This window comes from Mercenaria mercenaria, chromosome 3, assembly GCF_021730395.1.
Source record: "Mercenaria mercenaria strain notata chromosome 3, MADL_Memer_1, whole genome shotgun sequence".
Classification (NCBI taxonomy): Eukaryota; Metazoa; Mollusca; class Bivalvia; order Venerida; family Veneridae; genus Mercenaria; species Mercenaria mercenaria.
This window is the reverse complement of record NC_069363.1, coordinates 94,488,168-94,511,469: the sequence shown is the minus strand read 5'-3', so window position 1 is coordinate 94,511,469 and position 23,302 is coordinate 94,488,168. Positions and strand designations below refer to the sequence as shown.

The following is a 23,302-nucleotide window of genomic DNA, read 5'->3' as shown; positions in this document are numbered from 1 at the left end:
ATTCTTTCTTTAAATTAGAATCTGTAGGACATTGATAAATGTTTGGACAAAGTGAAGCACTATTATTTTCGCACCAAAAAGTCTTAATTGTTGACTTTGAATGTACACAAGAAGTCTTATGTAATTCAACAATAACTTTCTTGTTTCAGTTTTTCTCATTTTTATTTTAGTGAGCAATCCTTTGTGTACTTATAACAGTTGAAACAGTATTCATTTCATTTACCAAAACCTTGTACTTTTTTGCAGGTAAATTTTATAATACCCCACCCACTTTTTTCTAATTTCAAAGTATGCGTCCCCTTAAATCAAACAAATCATTTTTAAACACAGCAATTGACATGTGTCATGTCATTACAAATGAAAGCATAATGCATGCAGAATATTGCATGTGAATAAATGTATATAAACAAAAATGTCTGATGTTACAATATTATTTACATATATATTGTCTATACATAAAAATAGAAAGAATCAAACAAGGCACAAGATGTTGATGAAAATAAGTACTTTTTCTTTATATATAGTCAAAAGCTATTTTACGTTAAACCGGATTTATCAATCAATTCTTAAATGAACAACTGTCAAAAGTACCATAAACATACATGTTATTCACTTATTAGATGAAACAGTTTGAAGGGAAAATCATATTTAAGGAACATGGGTAATCACTTTAATACATAATTATTAATTTGAGTTTTGTTCCGATGGGTTTCAAGTCACAATGTCGTAATTTTAGGTCTTAAATCTTCTATCAGCTTTTGATGGTGAATGTAGACCACACATGTCCCTCTGTGCAAGCATAGTCAGGCACACGCATCGAACCACCGACCTTCTGCAATCCAAAAAGATAGATATTCCGCCTAAGGTTTCGAACTGACAGCAGTATGGGACAAGGGATCTCAAGTCAGCGGCCAGGAAGGCCCCTTTGTTTAGTTGGAAGATGACAGTAGTCAGTCAGAATTTACCACAGGAGCGTGTTCGACATATAAGTGTCAAATATAGCAGTTCCTGTCATTTACTGTCATAATTGTTTAATCCAAGACGCGCTTTGGTAAACTTTTGAAAACAGATATCCATGTGTAAAATTTGTCAAAGTACTATTGTAAATTGACCATAGACTTCTATGACCAGTTTTTGTTTGCTAACAATGGCGACAAAATGTGAGAAGTGTCTTATTGATACAAATGTTATTAGCAGACAAAGGTTTAATTTCAGTGATTAAATAAATATTTTGAAAAAAGCAAGGAGCAACTTAAATACTACAAATGCATTTGTTTCTGTTTCACTACATTTCAGGTTATAGCTTCCTCCTGGTCAAATATCAAAATAAATCGTGGATATCAAAGTGTTGCTGTATTTGTGAATAACGCATGTATATATCTGTCTAATTGCAAGGTACAAGGTCATTGTTAATGTGGGTATGTGTGAAATAGAAGTTTTGTGTTACAGTATAACATTGTGTATGACTGTAAGGATGATGTAATATTTTCTTTGCGATGATCTACGGCGTACTGTGTTATTGGATTTGAAGTCACATCTTTAAATTGCGCCTTTCTAGCATTTGATGGTAGAGGAATACCTAAGGTCCCCGCCAAGGGGTATTATTTCAGCCATAGTAGGCACCTTGGTAGACCACCGACCTATCATTTACCAAATGGCTGGCTTCCTCACAAGTGCGTTGGTGAGGAGCAAGTGATTCGGAGTCAGCGAGTTTAAACACTTGGCCATGGAGGTTTTATGAACATACTGAGATCATCATTTTTGCATTGACTTTGCAACCTCGCATGAGACGTATCCAGTATGTACGTTTTGCAACTTTCTGTTTGTTTCCGGACTCTCATTTTCTAAGCTGCTTAAACCCGAGTCTGATCCCTGCTTATTACCTTGATCATTCCCTTTATTCTCTCAATATTTCTCATCCCAATAGAAGGTTGATCTTTGTTATCAGAGCCAGGTTGTCCTTTATAATAATTTCCCTGAGATATAAATTGATGATCTACATAGCCATTTGGTAATTGCATTTCACTTGTCGTTACATTATTTTATCTTTGTGGTTCATTTGTTTTATTGGTATCACTTTCTGGTATATTTTCTTCAGACTGATCATTGTTGAATGCTACCATCCATGATTCAGAAGATAGTGACCGGTCCGTACAGTCACCAGTAACACCATTAGAAGACTTATGATTGTAAACAGAAGGAAGTGTCATATTGGTTTGACCAGAACATGGAGTAAGAATCTTAATATTTGGATCTTTTTAAAAATAATTACATTCACTAGAAGGAAGAATAGATGATGCCTGTGAACTTATTGGTTAAGAATTCAGTGAGGACTGTGTTATTTTTGAAATATTCGGGCTTGTTACAGAAGTTACATAACCTAGGGAAACATCAGAGTTTTGTTTGCTTGTTTGACTTTCTGATACAGAAACATGTGGATGGTCTGGCTTTTGGTGTGGATTAACGTATGACATCTGGACTAGGGTTCCATGTATCCTCTATTACACTGGTGTTCCAGTGTTAGACAATGTGACATTGCTGAGTTTGCCTGCTGCTGAGGAGCACATTTTACCGACATGTTTGGCATGTCAGTAGTCGTAACATAACCTGAGGCCTGACCATTTTCATTTACTGGCCGTGATAACGATTTCGAAGAGTTGGATGGAATGTGAAGGTGTACTGTTATTTGTTACTTTTATGTAGTCGCTTCGACTTGTACCAGACTGAGGCTTTACAGTAGATGATGCATCAGCATGTGTAGGTGATGAAACAGTCTCTTCCTCAATACTGGAATTATCACTCTCATCCATACTTCTGGGGCATGGAATACTGGATAATGGCTGGAAAGGCTGGAAAGAAACATCTGTCAAGACTTTATCCGACTTACTTTCATCATCTTTATTTCTTTTATTTTTAGTCCCCTGTCCAGGTAATTTGCTTTGATAATTATCTGCTTTTATATCTGTGCTGATGGTAGGTGTTTGCGCCGTAAAATAGTCAGGTGAAAACAAAGCATTTACATTATCATGTGACGACTGTGCTTTAACATAGTCAGGTGAAGACCCAAAACATGTATCTGCAACATGACCTGTTGTATTATCATTTTCCCGATCAGAAAAGGATCTATTATCAAATGAACATTCAGGAAATGCTAAAAGCGTTGGTATAATAATACTACTTGTTTTAAAACTCGAATTAATGACTTCATCACCTGGCATACAATCAGGTATTTCATTATCATTGTTGGCATTTATTTCTTCAACATCTTGGCCATTATCATTATTCATCTTTTCTTCCGATCTACCTAATGTCGCTTTTGAATAAGAATCGCTTATACCAGAAGCCCCAAATTTATTCTTTACCCTCGTTTTCACAGACGTTTCATTAATGAATGCATCATTGTCCACTTTTTTCACAAACGTTTCACTACTGGTCCTATTGTTTTTATTCTTCTCAAACTTGAGCTACTACTTGCTCTGTTGGAACAAAGCCTAAGTTATCAACTGAAGTATGCAAAGAAACCAGTTCAAGTTCAGGAGAGCCAAGATCTGTGTCATGACTCTGACCTTTTTCAAATTCTGCGATACAGGAGCCATTTGGCAGAGTTCGTGGGTTGTTCATCATAGATACATCAACAAATTTAGGTGGCTTAACAAGCTTGCCAACCGGTGGTGTCATCGGGGCAAAGCCACTGTCGTTACTATTCTGACGTTCAACCTGAAATTCGAAACCACATGTCTTCATTAAAACGAGAGAGTCATGATGAGCATAGATAGCTCATCAAAGTTCTATTTACTTTAGTCTAATTACACAAGAAAAGATATTGCTATTGTAGGCAGTCTGAAATAAAATCTGGAAAGTAGATCCCTCGGAAGCACCGAGATCAAGGCAAATAGCGAAAATTGCAGACTCGGTTTGATTGAGTCTGTTCATGGGCAGTAATGGAAAAAGCAACACTGCCCACGCCCCCTAGCACCGGCTTAAGCAGTATTCAATCTTCAAATCTAAATGAGTTGAAATCAATGATCCGGAAGCTGTATCACCCGCCGCTGTTATGGATAGTGAAAGGATTGATGGTATTGAGTGGAAGTATTGATGTTGTTAATTATGTTTTATAGTCCATGTATGTAGACATAAATGCGTTTAAAAATTCTTCAAGGGGTTTAGGAGATACAGAGAGGACACAAAATGGAAGGTTCAAACTTTTGACCTTGAGTTGTCACCTTGAGCTTAAGATGACAAGGCTGACTTATGAGTTCTGCATATTGTCTTGATGAGGTGATCGTTTGACCCACTTATAGTGAAAATCCTTCAATGGGTTTAGGAGATACAGAGCGGACACAAAATGGAAGGCTCAAACATTTGACCGTGAGTTGTGACCTTGACCTTGAACAGACATGGCTGAATCATGAGATCTGCCTATTGTCTTGATGAAGTGATCATTTGAAGTTTCAAGAAAATCTTTCAAGGGGTTTAGGAGATACAGAGTGGACACAAAATGGAAGGCTCAAACATTTGACCGAAAGTTGTGACCTTGATCTTGAGCAGACATGGCTGAATCACAAGCATATCCTCTTGATCAGGTAATCATTTGACCCAAGGTTCAAGCAAATCCTTCAAGGGGTTTAAGAGATACAGACAGGACACAAAATGGAGGGCTCAAACATTTGAAATTAAGTTGTGACCTTGACCTTGAGCCGACATGGCTGAATCATGAGTTCTACACATCGTCTTGAAGAGGTGATCATTTGACCCAAGTTTCAAGTATCATGATTATACTTCTAGTGATTTAGGAGATAAAAAGTGGACACAAAATGGAAGGCTCAAACCTTTGGCTTTAAGTTGTGACCTTGACCTTGAGTCGACATCGCTGACTCATAAGTTCTGCACATTGCACATCGGAGATACAGAGCGGACACAAAATGTTACGAACAGACGGAAGGACAGACGGACGAAGACCATTCCTATAACCCCCCCACCGCCGCAACCACTAGTGGCGGAGGATTAAAAAGGAAGAGATGCATACTTTTGTATAAATCAAAGACACATATTTATAGACCACCTATTCCAATTCGATTGAAGACGATGGTGAAGAAGAAACATTGTTTTGTAAGAGTTGAAACACAAAAAGTAAAGAAAAAGGTTAGAAAATCCTCTTGTAACATGCTTATGAAATGCATTACACATGATCATAAAATATTTTTTAATTAATATGCTGTTTATGTAATAAGCAAATAACCTATTATTTAAATAAATATTATAAATATTATTCAAAAATAATTTATTTTGTCTATTAATACTATTAAGCTTGTATAAATGTGATTACATATCTGACAACTTGTTTACCCATTAATAAGGATATATGTGACAATTCAATTTTTACCCCTTGAAATACAGCCGTTTAACTACTGTCAAGGAGATCTGAATTTAGTTTGATATTTCTTAAAAATACTTAAATTATGAGCAAATGTAATACCGTATACTAAATGAAATTAATTTGTTATTTTATATCATTATATATATGTTATATATTCCTGAACAAATTGAATACCATACACCATGAAAACCCAAAGGGGTCAGGCTATGCTTTTCTGGTCCTTCGGGATCATTGATTTCAACTCATTTAGGATTGAAGATTGAATACTGCTTAAGCCGGTGCTAGGGGGCGTGGGCAGTGTTGCATTTTCCATTACTGCTCATTAACAGACTCAATCAAACCGAGTCTGCAATTTTCACTGTTTGCCTTGTTTTCGGTGCTTCCGAGGGATCTACTTTTCAGATTTTATTTACCCTTACCGATAACTGGAATGAAGATTAGGTGTCTGGTTACTGGGCAGGTATACACTTCCTTATTTTGTTAGGTTTTAAGTCTTACTGATACAGTTCAAGAATTATTACGACATTACAGATATAAATGATGGAAAAGGATCCTTCATACCCCTTTTTCTTTAAGTTTAAGTCTACAATCCAAGTATTGCATTAAACTGCAGTGGTGGGGAACTAGTAATTAAATTGAGTCAGCATTCTCAACTATTCTCTGATAAAATGTCTCTAGCATAGAGGGTAAGTCTGCTGAATGGTTTTAATAAAGCTGTACAAATCTAGCTTGTACTGTTCTGTATTTTTAAAGACACTGATTCTGATATGCGAGGTATGTGGCCTATGGGAACGATACGATCTGCGCACTGGCGGTAAGGGCCAATATACAAGACTGGACCATTGACAGACTAGCTTTTGTTTATCATAATAAGCTACTGTATAGCTACTGTGCAGTACATAGATTGCATGTGATATTTCTGACCTTTATAGCAAACCAGTTTCACCTTTATAACGAGTTTAGAAAGCCTGATTAAATAAGGGCTAAAGAAACAAAGTGATATAATACAACAGTATTTTTATTTTCTAATAAATCAAGTTTTATCACAATAAAATTTATTAAAAATGCAACTGAATGCTTCTCTAATTTCTAATAAAATCCAGCAATGATCAAATTTTCTGGTTTTGTTTTGTTACATAGATAAAATAATCATAATAATTGAAAACAAATACTTGTCATTTCTCGTATTCAGTTTTAGATACAATCATTTATTATTATAATTATTTTTTTTATTAAAGGTAAGAGTTTCCTGAAAGGGCGGGAATTGCTTTGGTGTAAAAGTTATAAAATTAAATTTAATTGGTCAATGACTGAGAAATTACAATTACTATATCAACATTTAAAAAAACCTTTTGTTTATATTCTGAGAAAAAGCTGCATTTCAATCAATAAAATGCAAAACACAGGATCTTGTTTATTGGGAATTAAGATATCTGGTATTAAGGGGGAGGGGTGGAGGGGGGGGGGTCACTTATATAGGAGATTTTCTTTGTTTTTAAACCAATCATTGATATTAGTCCAATGTGCACAAGGTATCCGTGTGTATATGTTCAAGTTTATTGAATTATCTACACTAAAACATGATTGCTTATTTAACTGTTGACAAGAAATTATGATAATTCTCAGATAAGTACAAGAAGGACATGCATGTTTAGCTCATTACTTACACTATTTACAGATTGCATTAATGATCCCTACATTCCTCCGTCTTCCACCTGTAATAAAAAAATTCTAAAAACTTTACAAATCAAAATATGCTTTATACGCTATGCTAAATTTTAAAGGAACCTTTGATATATTGCTGCATGACAATTAATTGGTATAAAATATCAAAATGCACTTCCAACGTTACAAACATTTTTTGGTGTATTCAGCAATACGTTATTGTACCACGGCCACATTCGCAGTAATTTTGCTAAAACTCTGTAGAATGTGTTCGGGAAGTCAACTGAAATACCATTTTGTTACATTTATCTCATGTCATACAAATTCAACAGATTCAGGTTGATATAAAACAGCAGTTTTTCAAGTTTCTGCCTTTATCAACAATTTTGTTGGGAACATTAGAAATGATAAATGGGAAGGGTAAATTTCCAGGAAGCACAGAGAACAAACGCAGCCATAGAGCTATGCATCGCAAAAAGGCCCACAACAAAAAGAAGCTATAATGGAAAAATATTGTAGACGGGGTGCTTCAAAATTCCAACAAACACATTTAATCACATGCAAAATACAGAACAAGGGTGGGGCGGTTGGAGTAAACACTATTTTAGGGAAATCTATTTATCATGTAGAATTTTAGAAATTAACAATTCTTTAACAGTGTTCCTAATATTCTGTGAACGTCTGAACCAATTCCGAGTTTAAATTTCTTTACTTTTAGTACACAGCTAGCTCTAAAAACGAATCTATATTCCTCCCCACACACAGGATTTTGAGGGGCGTAAGTAAAACAATTAAATACTTACTGCATCATCCGGTGTAAGGGCTATGTCGTCTGGGATAGTTATATTTGCTAAACTATTTTTAGCCTCGTCTGCTTTCTTTTTACACTTTCTACAATAACGAAAATATTTACCTTATTACATACAAAAATATTCTTTGTTAACCTGCTAAATCCCTGCTAAATTTCTAAAATGGACTGGTCCATCATTCAATCTGGGCAGCACCACTTATCATTCAAAGGGGTGTTAACTGAAAATTTACTTGCTGAATAGCGAACATTGCAGACCATGACGGATGTGCAGGCGTGGTGGACTGGTAGTAAAAGGCAAATCACTTGCCGCCAGCAACCTAAGGGTTTATCATAACCGAGTCTTTATAGGTTTTTGAGGAGCATCTACAAGTATGTGCACTTCCTAGAAAAGCATGTAGTGTTTTCTTGCAAAGAAGTGCCTTAATTTGAGGTCTATCCCTGTATCTCCAGGTAAGGAAGCATTGCACAAATTTACCTAAAGTGATATTCGATCCCTATATCACCAGGTAAGAAGCATTGTAAAAAAGTGCCAAAAGTTCATTTTACTGTATCTTCAGGTAAAGAAGCATTGTACACAATGCCACCCAAAGCGAAATTCTATCCATGTATCTTCAGGTAAAAAGTTATTGTACAAAGAGCCTAAAGCGAAGTTCAATCTTTCTATCAACTAGAAACGAAACATCGCAATTTGTTCTCAAAGCGAAGTTAGATCCCTGTATCTCCTCGTAATGAAGCATTGAACACAGCGCCCAAATTGAAATACTATCCCTATATCTTCAGGTAAGGAGCGAAGTGCAGTCCCTATATCTCAAGGTAAGGAAACACTGTACATAGTGCCAAAGCAGTACAGTGCCCAAAATGCGGTCTGATCCCTCTTTCTCTAAGGGAGTATTGAAAATAATGCTAAACGTGAGGCCGGATCCCTTTATCTCAAGGCTGAGTCACAGACTTGGATAAGGAGTGATCATTGTTTAAATAAGTATGTTTGATTGGTCAACTAGTGCTATGACTATACGTGATATAGGTAAATACCTAAATAGGCAGACCTGATGCATGAAAAATGTTGTGATAAAGACCTTTGGTCTCCAAGTGTGACCATGCTCTTGGACCTAGTGACCTGGGTTGCTTACCCTGCAAGTCGTCTGATTCAGATTAACAATTGATACTAGTTTAATGAAAATCCTTCTAGTAGATAGACTTCTGTTGTATGTTTTCATATTCTTTGTTTTGTTTATATTGATGTCTTTCTTATATAATAATAACTATCGATCAGCTTTATTTCATGTTCTGTGCATTCGCAATCGTATTTCCATAGAAGTGAAATTTTATTATGATAACTGCATTGTTTCAGACGGTGAAAATTTAATTTGACTGTATCTTCAATTCATCAAAATCCTGAAAAATAAACATTCTATGTATGACTTTCTAGAAATCATACTTCATTTGCTTGTAGTTCATTTTGCATTATTCCTGCCTGTGAAGACTATTGATAATACACAGGCAGTTGTATACTGAAACCAGATATAAATGTACAACTGTTGGTGCATGTACTGCCTACACAGACAGGTGTTATATACAACTGTTGGTGCAAGTACTGCCTACACAGACAGGTGTATACTGAAACCAGATATAAATGTACAACTGTTGGTGCAAGTACTGCCTACACAGACAGGTGTATACTGAAACCAGATATAAATGTACAACTGTTGGTGCAAGTACTGCCTACACAGACAGGTGTATACTGAAACCAGATATAAATGTACAACTGTTGGTGCATGTACTGCCTACACAGACAAGAGTATACTGAAACCAGATATAAATGTACAACTGTTGGTGCATGTACTGCCAACACAGACAAGTGTATACTGAAACCAGATATAAATGTACAACTGTTGGTGCAAGTACTGCCAACACAGGCAGTTGTATACTGAAACCTCGGGTAACTGTTGGCACAAGTACTGCCTACACAGACAATTGTACATTAAAACCAAGTATAAATGTATGACTGTTGGTGAACGTACTGCCTGCACAGTCAGTGGTATATTGAAACGAGGTATAAATATATAACTGTTGGTGCAAGTACTGCCTACAAAAGCCGCTGTACATTGAGACCAGGTATAAATGTATAACTGTTGGTGCATGTACTGTCTACATGTCGGGCAGTAGTATACGGAAACCAGGTAGTACTGCCAGTGCAAGCTCTTCCTACACAACACTTGAATACTGCAACTAGTTATTAAGTGTGTTGCAATGAAGGTGTCAGGTGAACAGCAACTAAAGCTAAATTCTAAACCTATGGTACTCAGTTCTGCTATAAAGTCCATGTATGACCCTATCTTTCTGTAAAGGTAAGTTATACAACAGTAGAGTACCTTATCACACAGAAACATCCAACTCCGGCCAGTATTACGACTATCAGAACACTGATGGCAATACCCACAACTTCGCCTGTCTTTAAACCTGAAATGGGAAGAAAGATGTCAAAACTTTACGAGACCCCCAAAATGCTTAATAGAATAATAGATTTAGAAAGTCTCAAAAAGGAGTATAAGTAAGAAATAAATTAAACATGAAACTCCAGACAACATGTACATGGTGATTACCAAGTTTCATTGTAATTGGGGAGAAAATGTAGAAGTTGATCTACTTAAGTACACAATGTAAATGAACAAAGTAAAAAAGGGTCATAACTCTAAAAAATCCCTGATATAAAAAGTACACAATGTAAATGTACAAAGTCAAAAAAGGACAATAACTCTAAAAAATCCCTGATACAAAAAAAATGTAGTAGCTTTGTAGAAATATCGTCCCATATCAGGAACAACAAATCTAATGCAAAATAATTTGACTTCCTCTTAAAACAAAATTCCATTCCATTTTGTGCAAACACATCATGTCATCAGAACTACGGTTATCAAGTTGTCATTTGGGACTGAAAACATTTGGACATTCTGCTTTTATGTATACTTTAATAACAGCCAAAATTCTTCGTTCCCTTGCCTAAATTAGCAGCATTGTATAACTATTTAATATGGATTTTCAAAGGCATATGGAAATCACAGCCTCACATTTCACTAACAAAAAAGAACAATATATATCGGCTAAACATACTGTTATTTACTGGTATGCCTTTCTGAGGTTGACTCTTTGGTCCATAATGACCGTCTTTTGTAATGCCTCTCACTGTTACAATGTAAACTTGCTTGTCCTCCAAGTCTTTCAACACGACCCTTGCTTCTCCAGATGCTGTGACATTTAGGGCTGAAGTCAAAACAACCACTATTGTTACATTTACTGGCTCAAATCTGAAGTTTTCATCCAATCACTTTTAGTTCATAAGGAAGAACCTGGCTCTAGTGATGCAAGAACCAACAGTGTAATGTTTTTTGTTTTTCTTGGGTTTATAGTCAAATGAACACAACTTTAGTCATATGGTTACTTTACAACTTTTGATGGCAGAGGAAGAAAGCGAGTGCATTCAGGCATAAATACGCATCTGGGGAGAAGCAACAACATCCTCACATGAAAATTTCTGCCAAGCAAGTTTTTGTACCCACATTAGTAAGGGACAAGTAAATGGAAGTCAGCGATCTTCATTCCTTGGCCAGAGTCCCGCCATTGTAATGGTCAATTAACTTTTAGTCAGTTACTTAAACTTAACAGGAAGGTTTTTCTTGATCCCTTAAACGAAATTTATAAGACAAGGAAACATAAAATATAAGTTTGTAGTCTTACATTGCTGGTTTTCTTCATGCAATTGGTTATATTGCACATTGTACATGGCTATATATGGCTCATCTGATTTACATGTCAGTTTATCCCATGTGACTACCAGCGTGTTATCCTCAGGGCCTGTGGATACAACCACATTCTGAGGCTCCCTCTTTGGATCTGAAAACAAAAAAAAAAACGACTAGTGAACAAGAAATGATATGTTATTGTTGGAGTCAATAAACAAGAAAAGCAACTGATTTATTACTGTTGGGGCTCATGGACATAAAAAAGGCACTGAAAATCTTATCTTTGTTGGGGTCACTGAACACAAAAGACAAAAGATATATAATTCTTGTAGTCTGTCAAAGGCAGTAAATGTATTATTGTTAGGATCTTGTAACAAGAAATGCTATGAACATATCGATATGGGGGTCTGTGAATATAATAGACAATGAATGTATTGTTGGGCTAAGTGAACAAAAACAGGCAATGGATACATTATTGATAAGGTCAGTGAACAAAAAAGGCAATGGATATATTATTATTGGGGTCACTGAAGACGACTGGTAATGGATATATTGTTGTTGGGGCTAGTGAACAAAAAAGCAATGGATGTGTTATTGCTAGGTTTAGTTAACAAAACAGACACTGACTGGATATATTATTGTTGAGGCCAGTGTCAGTGAACAAGAAAGGCAACGGATATATTATTGTTAAGGTCGGTAAACAAAACAGACAATTGATATATTATTGATTAGGTCAGTGAAAAAGAAAGGCAACGGATATATTATTGTTTGGGCCAGTGAGGAAATTAGGCAATGGATATATTATTGTTGGGGTCAGTGAACAAGACTGACAATGAATAAGTATTATTGGAGTCAGTAAACAAAAAAAACAATGGATATATTATTGCTAGGGTCAGTAAACAAAACAGGCAATGCATATGTTATTGATTAGATCAGTGAACATGAAAGGCAATGTACATATTATTGTTGAGGCCAGTAAACAAAAAAGGCAATGAATATATTATTGTTGGGGCCATTGAGCAAACAGGCAATGGATATATTATTGTTAGGGTTAGTAAACAAAACAGCCAATGGATATATTATTGATAAGGTCAGCAAACATCAAAGGCAATGGATATATTATTGTTGGGGTCAGTGAAAAAGACTGGCGATGGAAAATAAATCTTACAAGCATTTTTAAGGTAAACACAATCTTGCCACTCTACACCACTGCTGCCTTGCTCTGTTAACACACTTACACCATACAGAAAATCTTGTGGTGAGTTTTCTGGATTTATCTGAAGAACAGCTTTTGTCGTGGCCGAAGAGAATCTTTGCCAATCAACGTAGTTTCTATTCTGTAAGAACACCAATATTAATATTCTTAACAAAATGAGAGACTGTTAATTCCTACAACACTTTGAATATTTAAATAGAAGGATATATAAATATTCAATATCTGGCAACAGTATATTGTGAGAAATGCAGAACAAAACTAGGTACAAAAACTTCATAGCGGGACTGAAATCCACTATGCCTTTTGGACATGGTATTGAACACACAAACAGAAAGCATGTAAATTCTGGAAATGCTGCAAACTCTCGCTTGATAATAAACCTATATCCTACTCTTTTGAAATCTATTCCAAAGAATCAGGATAAGACTTACATTTTCAAGATTTCATTGATCTATAACTCTGCCAGAAGTTACTTCCTAAAAACATACAGAATAGAGTAAATATTTTCATGAAATTCATCAAAGCCCCCTCTTGTTAAAGGCAGTAGTCAGATAGATTGCTTAACATAATGTTTAAGGGGGAATAACTCCGCCAAAAGCTATTCAGCTGATAAATACCTGTGATACATAACAGGAATCTTTTAAAAATACCCCCTATATATAAAATAAACAGCAGGAATGAAACGCCAAAAACCCAGGGACACCTGAAAATATGAACGGAACAAAGGCTGCTCGCAATCTAGCGAGCGTGCTCAAGAAAGAACATCAGAGTACATCTACACTTGACAGTCTTCAAATATTGTACACTTACGAGAGTAATCAAACAATATCGGAGGTTTCAGAGATTTTCATACATCTCTGAAGCCATTCGCTCACGTCACAACAATAACTTCAATTACGGCGCCGGGATTGATTAGATTTTTGTTTTTATTTTTAGTAACAGCTACCCTGCCCTTGACCGAAGTGACTAGAATGCACACCATACACATTTTAGGTTCCAATAAAGCTATACAAGTACTTAGCCCGGTCACAATATCCCATAGCAAAAATGGAAAGGGATTCTCTATATAGTATGCATTATATAAATAAGAGTTAAGACTTTGTGTTCCTGAAAGCAATTTCACTGAATTTTGCAAGGCAAGATTTCTCGAGTACAATTAACATTATTACGCCGATACATTGAAATTCTTCCAATCATGTCTGAGATACAACTTAAGACGACCAGAAAATTGAATGAAACACTAAATATACATACATGTACAATGGGTGATAAATTTTGTCTTACTCATGTAATTTGATCCAAACTTGCAGGATTGTAATTTACAACAGCAGTTTATATTTCTACCATATTTTATTTAATGTCATGTCATAGATAGAAACGGACAGATAATGCAAAAACTATATCCCTCCGCCAAAAACGTAACGACTCCAGGGAAAATCACTGAACCATAACCGTCAAAAGTGGCCAAATCATCATGAAAGTTGATAACTCAAGGCCGCCATAGACACTCACTCTGACTTATGAATCAGCTTTCAATAACCAACTGAATTAAGATTACATGTTTTAACGGATTATGTGTAATTATATAGGCGTATCGCTTCATATAATAATCAACTCTTATTGTGGTGTAGCTGATGTGTTGAATGCAATCACCCACTATCGATGTGGTATCCCGTGGTGCAGAGGAATGCCGGGACAAACCTTTCGACACACAGACTGACAGACATCGCTAAATCATTATGTCTCACCCATTTCATGTGGCAGCCATATTAAATACTCACCTCACATTTTCCATTTTTGTTTCTACACCAGGCAACCATGTAACCAGTGGCCTTTTCTGCTTCTGTCCAACTCACAGACACATTTGAGATATTGGCAACCTCAACTATGAAGTGTGGCTGGACTATTCCTAAAAAACAGCAGAAATGACACACATGACACACGTTTAGAATTGAGCCGCACCATGAGAAAACCAACATAGTGCATTTGCGACCAGCATGAATCCAGACCAGACTGCAGAATGCACTATGCTGGTTTTCTCATGGTGCGGCTCAATTAGGATAGGTGTCCTTGCTACTGCCGTGGACTTTTAAGAGCAGAGTCTGACATGTCTCGTAAGTGCAACACTTTTCATCATGCTTTACATTTCAATTCCTTTAAAAGCTACAGCTGACAGAAAAAGCATTTCTGACCGAGACAAACATAACGTTTCATTATAGTATGTTCCACTATTTGGCGGTGTGAAAAAGTTAAAAATTGTTATGTGAATTATTTGTTCAATAGTTCCGATCTTTTGTTTTCAATCTGTTAAAATATAAGTCCTGAAATTTCCACAAACTATTTTCTTCATTTAGTTAGTGCAACAGATGCCTATAGAATGTCTTAAATAGTTGAAATCAGTTATAGATATATGTCACATACCAACTAGTATACAGAAGTCTTGAACAATCAACATCATCATAGGCTACGACAGATACCTACATAAAATGTCTTGAATACTCAAAATCAATAATGGATACAAAAGATGTAAAAGATGCTTACATAGAACGTCATGAGTAGTTGAAATAAAATATGGATACAACCAGTGCCTACAGATGCTGATTTGTGGAAATAAACTATATTTACTACAGATGCCTACATAGAACGTAATGAGTAATTGAAATTAAATATGGATACAACAAAGGCCTACATAGAATGTCATGAGTAGCTGAAATCAAATATGGATAAAACAAATGCCTGTAAAACAGATGCCTGTATAGAACATGTTGATTTGTGGGAATGAACAATGTATACGTGTGGCAATTGATCTGCTGATGCGTCAAGTGCTGTGTGTTGTGTGCTTGTCACCTTCCGCTTTCAGCCTCCACCGCTGGCTAGCCTTCTGGTGAAAAAGGAGCCGAGTGCGTAAGTCTTCCCTGCCAGTACATAGCCTCTCTGCAGACAAGCCCTTTTGCAGCCTCCGAGTTGGCGCCACACGGTAACTGAGCACCTTGCGGCCTCAGGCAGAACTGCAGGGGACTTGGAGGAGGTCTGCCCCCAGACATGTGGCATGCAAGGCCCACCGGTGTGTGGACACGCCCTGATGCCTATGAACAGACCCCCAGCTATGGGACAAATAGCTCCTGTGTTCCCAGGATAAGGTTTTAACTCGGAACTAAGGGTGAGGTAACTCCGAAAGAAACCTAGAGAGTTGAAGACAGAGGTGCTGGGCCATTGGCACTCTCTTAACAAACCACAGCACCATGCAAATATCGCTATGTCTACACAGCCATCCGGTATTCAACAACGTGGTGCTGAATCTCTGAGGGCCCTCCAGGGGTATTCAGTGCCGGGCTCTGAGCCTCGACAGAGTCCACCCACATCTACTGGGGGTCCCTCCTTCAATCCACAACATGCAAAGAGAAGAAGGAGGAACATACCAAGGAGAAGAAAACCAATCCGCATCAACCTTTCAGGCTGATGCATTGGAATGCGGAGGGTGTCTTCAACAAGAAAGATGAACTTGAGCATATCATCCATGAGAAAGACATCAATGTCTGTTGCATTCAGGAAACTCACCTACAGCCATAGACATTCTGTGACAGAATTGGCAGACGAAAAGGAGGCATCATGACATTGGTCAGGAACAACATCAGCGCTGTCCAGACCAACACGCATATGGATGACTCCGAGTTCCAAGTTCTGAGCCTCAGAAAGAACGATTTCAGTTTGAAATTTGTGAACATATACTCTCCAAGTGACAAAGCTCTGTCCCTTGACAAAGTTACACCTGATGAAACCAGGTTCATCATTGTAGGAGACTTTAACAGTCACTCACAAAGCTGGGGATATGACCACCTGGATAAACGTGGAGAGGAAATGGAGACCTGGCAAGATGATAACAAGCTAAACCTCATCAACAAGCCAGATGATCCCCCAACTTTTTACTCCAGAAGCTGGCGAACAACATCAACCCCTGATCTTACTTTATGTACTGATGACATACATGGACATGTCAAGCGGGAAGTCAATGAACAACTAGGAGGTAGCGACCATCGCCCAGTTCAACTTACTATGGACCGTATAGCCTCTACTTCACCTAACATCCCCAGGTGGAACTACAAGAAGGCCAGGTGGACCTTTTACCAAAGTCTGAGTGATGAGCTCTGTAAAGACATCAGAGTGGAAGGTAGAGACATCAACCGGGTTGTCAAAGACTTCAACGCCAGTATACTTAAGGCTGCTTACAGCGCCATTCAAAGGGAAGCAAGAAAGGACTATAAGCCATACTGGAGTGATGAGTTGGAGAATCTACAGGCAAAGTTATCAGAAGCCAGGGAGGAAGCAGAAAACAATCCCTCACAAGAAAATAACCTCTCTCTACAGCAAGCCAAGGCCAAATTCCTCAGGCACAAACGGGAAGCACAGAGGAAGAGCTGGAGAAACAAAACAGCCTCGCTCAACCTAGAGCGAGATGGCCAAAAGCTGTGGAGATCGACGAGACAGCTGATCGATGAAGAAACAGAAGAGGCTCAGTAACTTTGGAAGAGAATGGTGAACTGTGAGGTAAACAGCGCAAACATTTGGCCTCTAAACAAAGATGTTCAATCCCCATCACAGAAGAAAGGAACCGAAGAGAAAAAAGGGAAAGGCAAGTGACACCAGAATGCATGAAGCAGGGTCTTAAACTGCATGAGCTACAGACAGCGCTTAGGCAGTTGAAGACAAAGAAGTCTCCTTGACCAGATGCAGTCACAAATCACAAATAAAATGTTGACCCATCTAGGCACTGAAGCGATTTGCAAACTCCTGGAAATTTACAACTACAGCTTGACACAAGGACTGCTTCCACAGATATGGAAAGAGGCAGTCATGATCCCCATCCACAAGAAAGGGAAGGATCCAAAGAAGGCTGCAAGCTACCGCCCAATCAGCCTAACCAGCTGTGTTGGAAAGACCATGGAGAGGATTGTGAATGCACGCCTGAAGTGGTACATGGAGACTAACAACCTATTTGCAACGCAACAAGCTGGCTTCAGACAATTCCACTCCACTGAGGACCAGACCACTTATCTATCGCAAGAGATAGAGGACGCCTTCCAAGAGCAGAAAGTCGTGCTTACAGCATGGATGATCTGCAGAGGGCGTTTGGACAAGTCTGGACTGATGGATTCCTCGTCAAGCTGATGAGGACTGGAGTAGAAGGTCACATGCTGAGGTGGATTAAGTCATACTCCACAACAGAGAGCAAGAGTCAGTTTAGACATGCCAGCAGTAGGAAGTTCCTGTTGCGTCATGGTGTCCCACAAGGCGGAGTCTTATCCCCTACACTCTTCTTGCTTTTCATCAATGATCTGGTGTCTGAACTACCGAAAGGAGTTAAGGCTGCTCTCTACGCTGACGATCTGGTGTTATGGTGTAAGGAAAACATGCCACTACAGCCACATACAGGATGCAAGAAGCCATCAACAAGCTTTCAGCTTGGCTGAAGATTGGTGTGTATCGATCATACAGAGAAATTGTCCACCACACTATTCTCCCTGTCTCAAAGCAGAGGGCGGTAAAATCAAGATGGGAAATACTTCGCTGATTGAAGCAGATGAGGCAAAATACCTTGGAGTGACCTTTGACAAACGGCTAACCTGGAAGCCCAACATTAGTCAAGCAGAAGGGAAGGCCCGTAGGAAGCTTGCCATGATGCGCAAACTTGCTGAAACAACATGGGAGCAAATGAGCAAATACTCAAGACAGTATATCAGGGAAGAGTGAGACCCCATTTAGAGTATAGCTCTACTGCCTGGTTCACTACTGCCAAAACTAACCAACAGGCTTTAGACAAGGTTCAGAACCAAGCATTGCGGATCATGACAGGTGCTACAAAGTCTACACCAATCGCCTTCATGGAGAAGCTAACAGGCACACAGACAAGACAGAAGACATGCAAAGGTTCTGCTTCAAGCAGAGAAGTGCAGGTCTTTTCAAGACCATCCCATGAAAGCAAAGCTAGATGGCTACACAAAGAATCGGCTCAAACGTAGCACTTCGTACATAAGGCAAAGAAACTCAACCGAGAGTTCAAAACTGAGCTGAGCATACCAACGACTCCCCTAGGTAGTGAAGACATCATAAACCCACTAGCGAATGATCTGTCCTCAGTGACTGTGAGACTTGCTGTTCCTCGTCTTGACCGCGGGAAGCAAGAGGATGAAGGCATTCGGAAGAGCCTCACACTTGCTATGATCAATGAAGACTATCCTCCGGAATTATGGACTCATGTCTATACAGACGGATCAGCCACATGCGCCGTCAAAAATGGAGGAGCAGGAGTTTTCATTCAATACCCATCTGGCAATAGAGAAACACTACATGCAGCCACAGGAAAACACTGCAGCAATTACAAGGCAGAGACTGAAGCACTCATGAAGGCCGTCTCAATGGTTGAAGACTCGGCAGAAGAAAGCTCATCAGTCGTCTTTCTCACAGATGCACTGTCTGTCATGGAAGCTCTGATCAACAATAAAGCTCCGCAGCTAGCTAGGAGAATGCAGAGCCTGAGTATAACCTGCAAAGTAGCACTTCAGTGGATTCCATCCCATTGTGGACTTGCAGGCAATGAAGAGGCAGACAAACTGGCTAAGCTAGGAGCTCAGTCAGAACAACCAACAGAACCTGTGAGTTACGAGGAGAAGGTAACCATCATCAAGGCACTAACGAGACCAAGGATGGAGGAAGATGCTTTTCATCTCCTTGATCGGTCTGAACAAGTGATGATGGTCAGGCTCCGCTCAGGGCACAACAAGCTCAATGCTCACATGTACAAGAAATACAGACTGACATCATCGCCAACTTGTCCATGTGGTGAAGAAGATCAGACTGCGGAGCATATACTTCAGAGATGTAAAAGGCATGACCAGGAGCGAGTTGCGACTTGGCCGATAGATACCTCAATCCACCAGAAACTGTATGGAGGCATTGAGGATCTTCGGCAAACCACAAGTTTCATCGAGGCTACTGGTCTGACAGTGTAGATGCGAACGACAAGAAGAAGAAGAACAATGTATACTACAGATGCCTACATAGAACGTATTGAGTAGTTTAATCAAATAAGGATACAACAAATGCCTACACAGAATTTCATGAATAGTTTAAATTAAATAAGGTTACAACAAATGCCTGTAAAACAGATGCCTGTATAGAACATGTTGATTTGTGGGAATAAACTATGTATACTACAGATGCTAAATAGAACGTTTCGAGTAGTTTAAATCAAATATGGATATAACAAATGCCTACATAGAATGTCATGAATAGTTGAAATAAAATATGGATATAACAGATATAACCCATGTCAAAGTGGCATTCTGAATTCAGTGTCGAAACTTTAAGATTTGACAAATAGCAAGCTGGCATTCTGATGACCAGTCTGACCGTAAGTAGCATTATTTTCATGTATTCCTCCTATGTTATTTAAAAACCTAATTCCTGTATCACGTTCCTCTCATACACTGAATTACAACAGAAATAAAATATTACCTTTAGAGGCAGCCGAAATAAGCAACGTGGAGTTATCTTCTGATGTACCATTACTATTTCTGGCCTTGATGGAGAACACGTAGCTTATATTACACAGCAAACCCGACCTACAACCGTATGTTGAATTTTCAGTCCAGTTCGCATCAATTGGTGTCCTAGTCTTATCAACTGCTGTGAATACACCATGAATTCCTTTCATTTCACCATTTTTATCTGCATCTCGGATTGGCTGAAAAAAAATGTTCTGCATTTTTTTTTGCGACTAGCTGTTATTACAATGATAATGCAGATATGCACTGATCATTATAACCCCATTTGCTTCATTCTATTTTTATTTAAATGGTCATCATCTAGTCCATAACAGTATAATGACCTGTGCCTTTGTGTTTTTCCATATCATTTGTAAGAGACAATAGGAACTGTAGGTTTTCACCACATCAATTTGTTGGTGTGTCATTCTGTCCCATCTTTACTGGTACACAAGTATATATAACTTGTCAGTTGTCTCAAATGTTTCCTATAATGCGATGATGTGTCCACCACAACACCACGACCCAAAGCTCAAAGGTCAAGGGCACACTTGAAGGTAAATGGTTAAAAGATCATATGTTATCTAGGATTTTGATTTTACTTGGCATGTGCTGCAAATAACAAGACGATATATTACCTGCAAGACTCAGACTCCTTACTCAAAGGTCAAGGTATGCTCAAAGTGCAAAGATTTTACTTTAATATCCATAGCTACTGTGGCATAGAGGGTACATAGGAAATATTTTATTTATCACGTGCGCACGTGATAACTATTACGTTCGCAAGTGGTAGCTAACACGTGCGCACGTGATAAATAATATATTTCCTATGTTAACGCGATAGCTATCACGTGCGAACGTGATAAATAAAATATTTCCTATGCGAACGTGATAGCACGTGATAAATAAAATATTTCTTATGTCCCGTACATAGCTGTTCTAATCGCTTGGAATAAGTATTTCTCTAGAACACTATGATGGTTTGCATGTAAGACCTAGGCCCCTAACTGTAATGCTGAAGCCAGAGGTAAAACTGTTAGTCATTTTCAATATGTTTGATACAAAAACATATAATATTATCATACAACTAGTTTAGTATGTAAAATGTTAGAAACAAAACTCTAAGACTACGGACTACGGGGATGGGGTGGGGCTGGGGTGGGGGAGGGGCTAGAGGGGGTTGACAGCAGTATGTGACATGGAGCCTGCAACATTTTCACTTTGTCATTCTTGGCAATCTGTGGAGTATCTACTTTTTAAATCTATATTTTACAAAACATTTACAGTGATACATATCTAACTAGAGCATCGGTGGCTAAAAGATCTAGGATCACTAAATCAATACATTAAGTCCCAGCCAAGTTCCATCTATTTTCAATAAATAACATAAAAATAATCTGTCATTATAAGCCTCCGTGGAATTACCACCAAAACAGGTATTCCGGGAGCCGGATATTTTAAGCTGCATCTACAACCTGTGGTAGATCATTTTTCTTGCATACCGTATTTTATAAAATATTTCATAATTTAAGCAAAAGAAAATACTTTCGTTGCAACACTTTGTCTTATCACAGCATATTTAGATAAAATGCGGAAAATTAACGTCTGTAAATAAAAATGACAGCATGGCGTTTCAAAGACGCACAACAACAAAGTTTCAGTTTAGTTTTAACATAATGTTTTTTGTTTTTCCGTAATACAACTTTTTTTGAATCAAGAAATATACAATGGCAAATGGAGAATGGAAATCAAGTATCAAGGTGTTGATTTTTATCGAATTTTACATAAGCAATATATAACCAATTCATGGATCTAGTTGTCATTTACTTCATGAGAGTCATCTGGCATGGTGGACTAGAGACAGGTTTGGTGGCATAGGTAGAATCACAAGAAATGCCAATCCCGTGTGCAAGAATTGCCTTGGACGGGACTTAAAACTTGAGCACCATTTTAAATCAACTAGAATGCGTCTGTAGGACACAGGGTGTACTGGACATCCGTGGCAGAGTGGTTAAGGTCGCTGACTTCAAATCACTTGCCCCTCATCAATGTGGGTTCGAGTCTCACTCGGGGCGTTGAATTCTTCATGTGAGGAAGCCATCCAGCTGGCTTACTGAAGGTCGGTGGTTCCACCAAGGTGCCCGCTCGTGATGAAATATTACACAGAAGGGCACCTGGGGTTTTCCTAACGTTAAACCCAACAAAATAAATTAATAAACAGGGCGTGCCCCCATTGGTACATTTATCACAAATAAATGGCAATGGTTCAAATGTTTGCAGTCTTATGGGGTATAACCTCAGCAAACATTTTATATAAATGATTCATTATTCTAGGCCATTTTGAGGTATGAGCATCACAAACCAAATCCACTATTTTGGCTATTTCAAGGGTCGAAAAATGTGCATTTTGGACTATTTCAGGGGCAATAACTCTGAAAACAGGGGGCACAGCCAGACGAAAAATAGGAGGAGTGCAAGTTCATATCTTGTTTAAAACTCATGCAATGTTTCATCAATTTATATCAAAGACTTTTTGAGCAAAGCGCGTCACAAGGTGAAAATGTGCATTTTGGGCTATTTCAGGGGTCATACCCCTAGAAATAGGGGGCGGAGCCAGACAAGAAATAGAAGGTGCGCATGTTCATATCATGATAAAGACTCTTGCAAGGTTTCATCAATTTATATCAAATACGTTTTGAGCTAGGTGCACCACAAACTTTTTTTCGGACGCACAGGCGGACGAATGGACAAAACCAAATCTATATGTCCCCACCATTCATAGTTGGAGCACAAAAATTGTAAAAGGCAATGTTATCTATTAACAAAATGGCTGAAGATAAAAATCTTTCATAAAAAATTGTTTGTATTAATCAAATAATTTCTTGTTACCATTGATTTGTAAAATCACAACATTAATTATGAGAAAATGTTCATAATAAGACTTTGGGAAAT

General features: G+C 38.1%; 1 protein-coding gene across 4 annotated transcripts in view; it reads right to left on the bottom strand.

The window, feature by feature from the left end:
• Nucleotides 1–583: 583 nt before the first annotated feature.
• Nucleotides 584–23,302, bottom strand: part of LOC123523990 (uncharacterized) — a 50,054-nt gene continuing 27,335 nt past the window's right edge. For all 4 annotated transcript variants that reach the window (XM_045301837.2, XM_045301836.2, XM_053539349.1 and 1 more), the window contains 9 exons: nucleotides 20,322–20,550; nucleotides 14,591–14,718; nucleotides 12,762–12,930; nucleotides 11,589–11,744; nucleotides 10,965–11,114; nucleotides 10,226–10,313; nucleotides 7,846–7,933; nucleotides 7,045–7,092; nucleotides 584–3,717 (listed from right to left, as the gene is read on the bottom strand). In XM_045301837.2, the coding sequence (XP_045157772.2) occupies nucleotides 7,072–7,092; nucleotides 7,846–7,933; nucleotides 10,226–10,313; nucleotides 10,965–11,114; nucleotides 11,589–11,744; nucleotides 12,762–12,930; nucleotides 14,591–14,718; nucleotides 20,322–20,550 (1,029 nt within the window). In that variant the 3' untranslated portion in view covers nucleotides 584–3,717; nucleotides 7,045–7,071. The remainder of the gene's footprint in view (nucleotides 3,718–7,044; nucleotides 7,093–7,845; nucleotides 7,934–10,225; nucleotides 10,314–10,964; nucleotides 11,115–11,588; nucleotides 11,745–12,761; nucleotides 12,931–14,590; nucleotides 14,719–20,321; nucleotides 20,551–23,302) is intronic.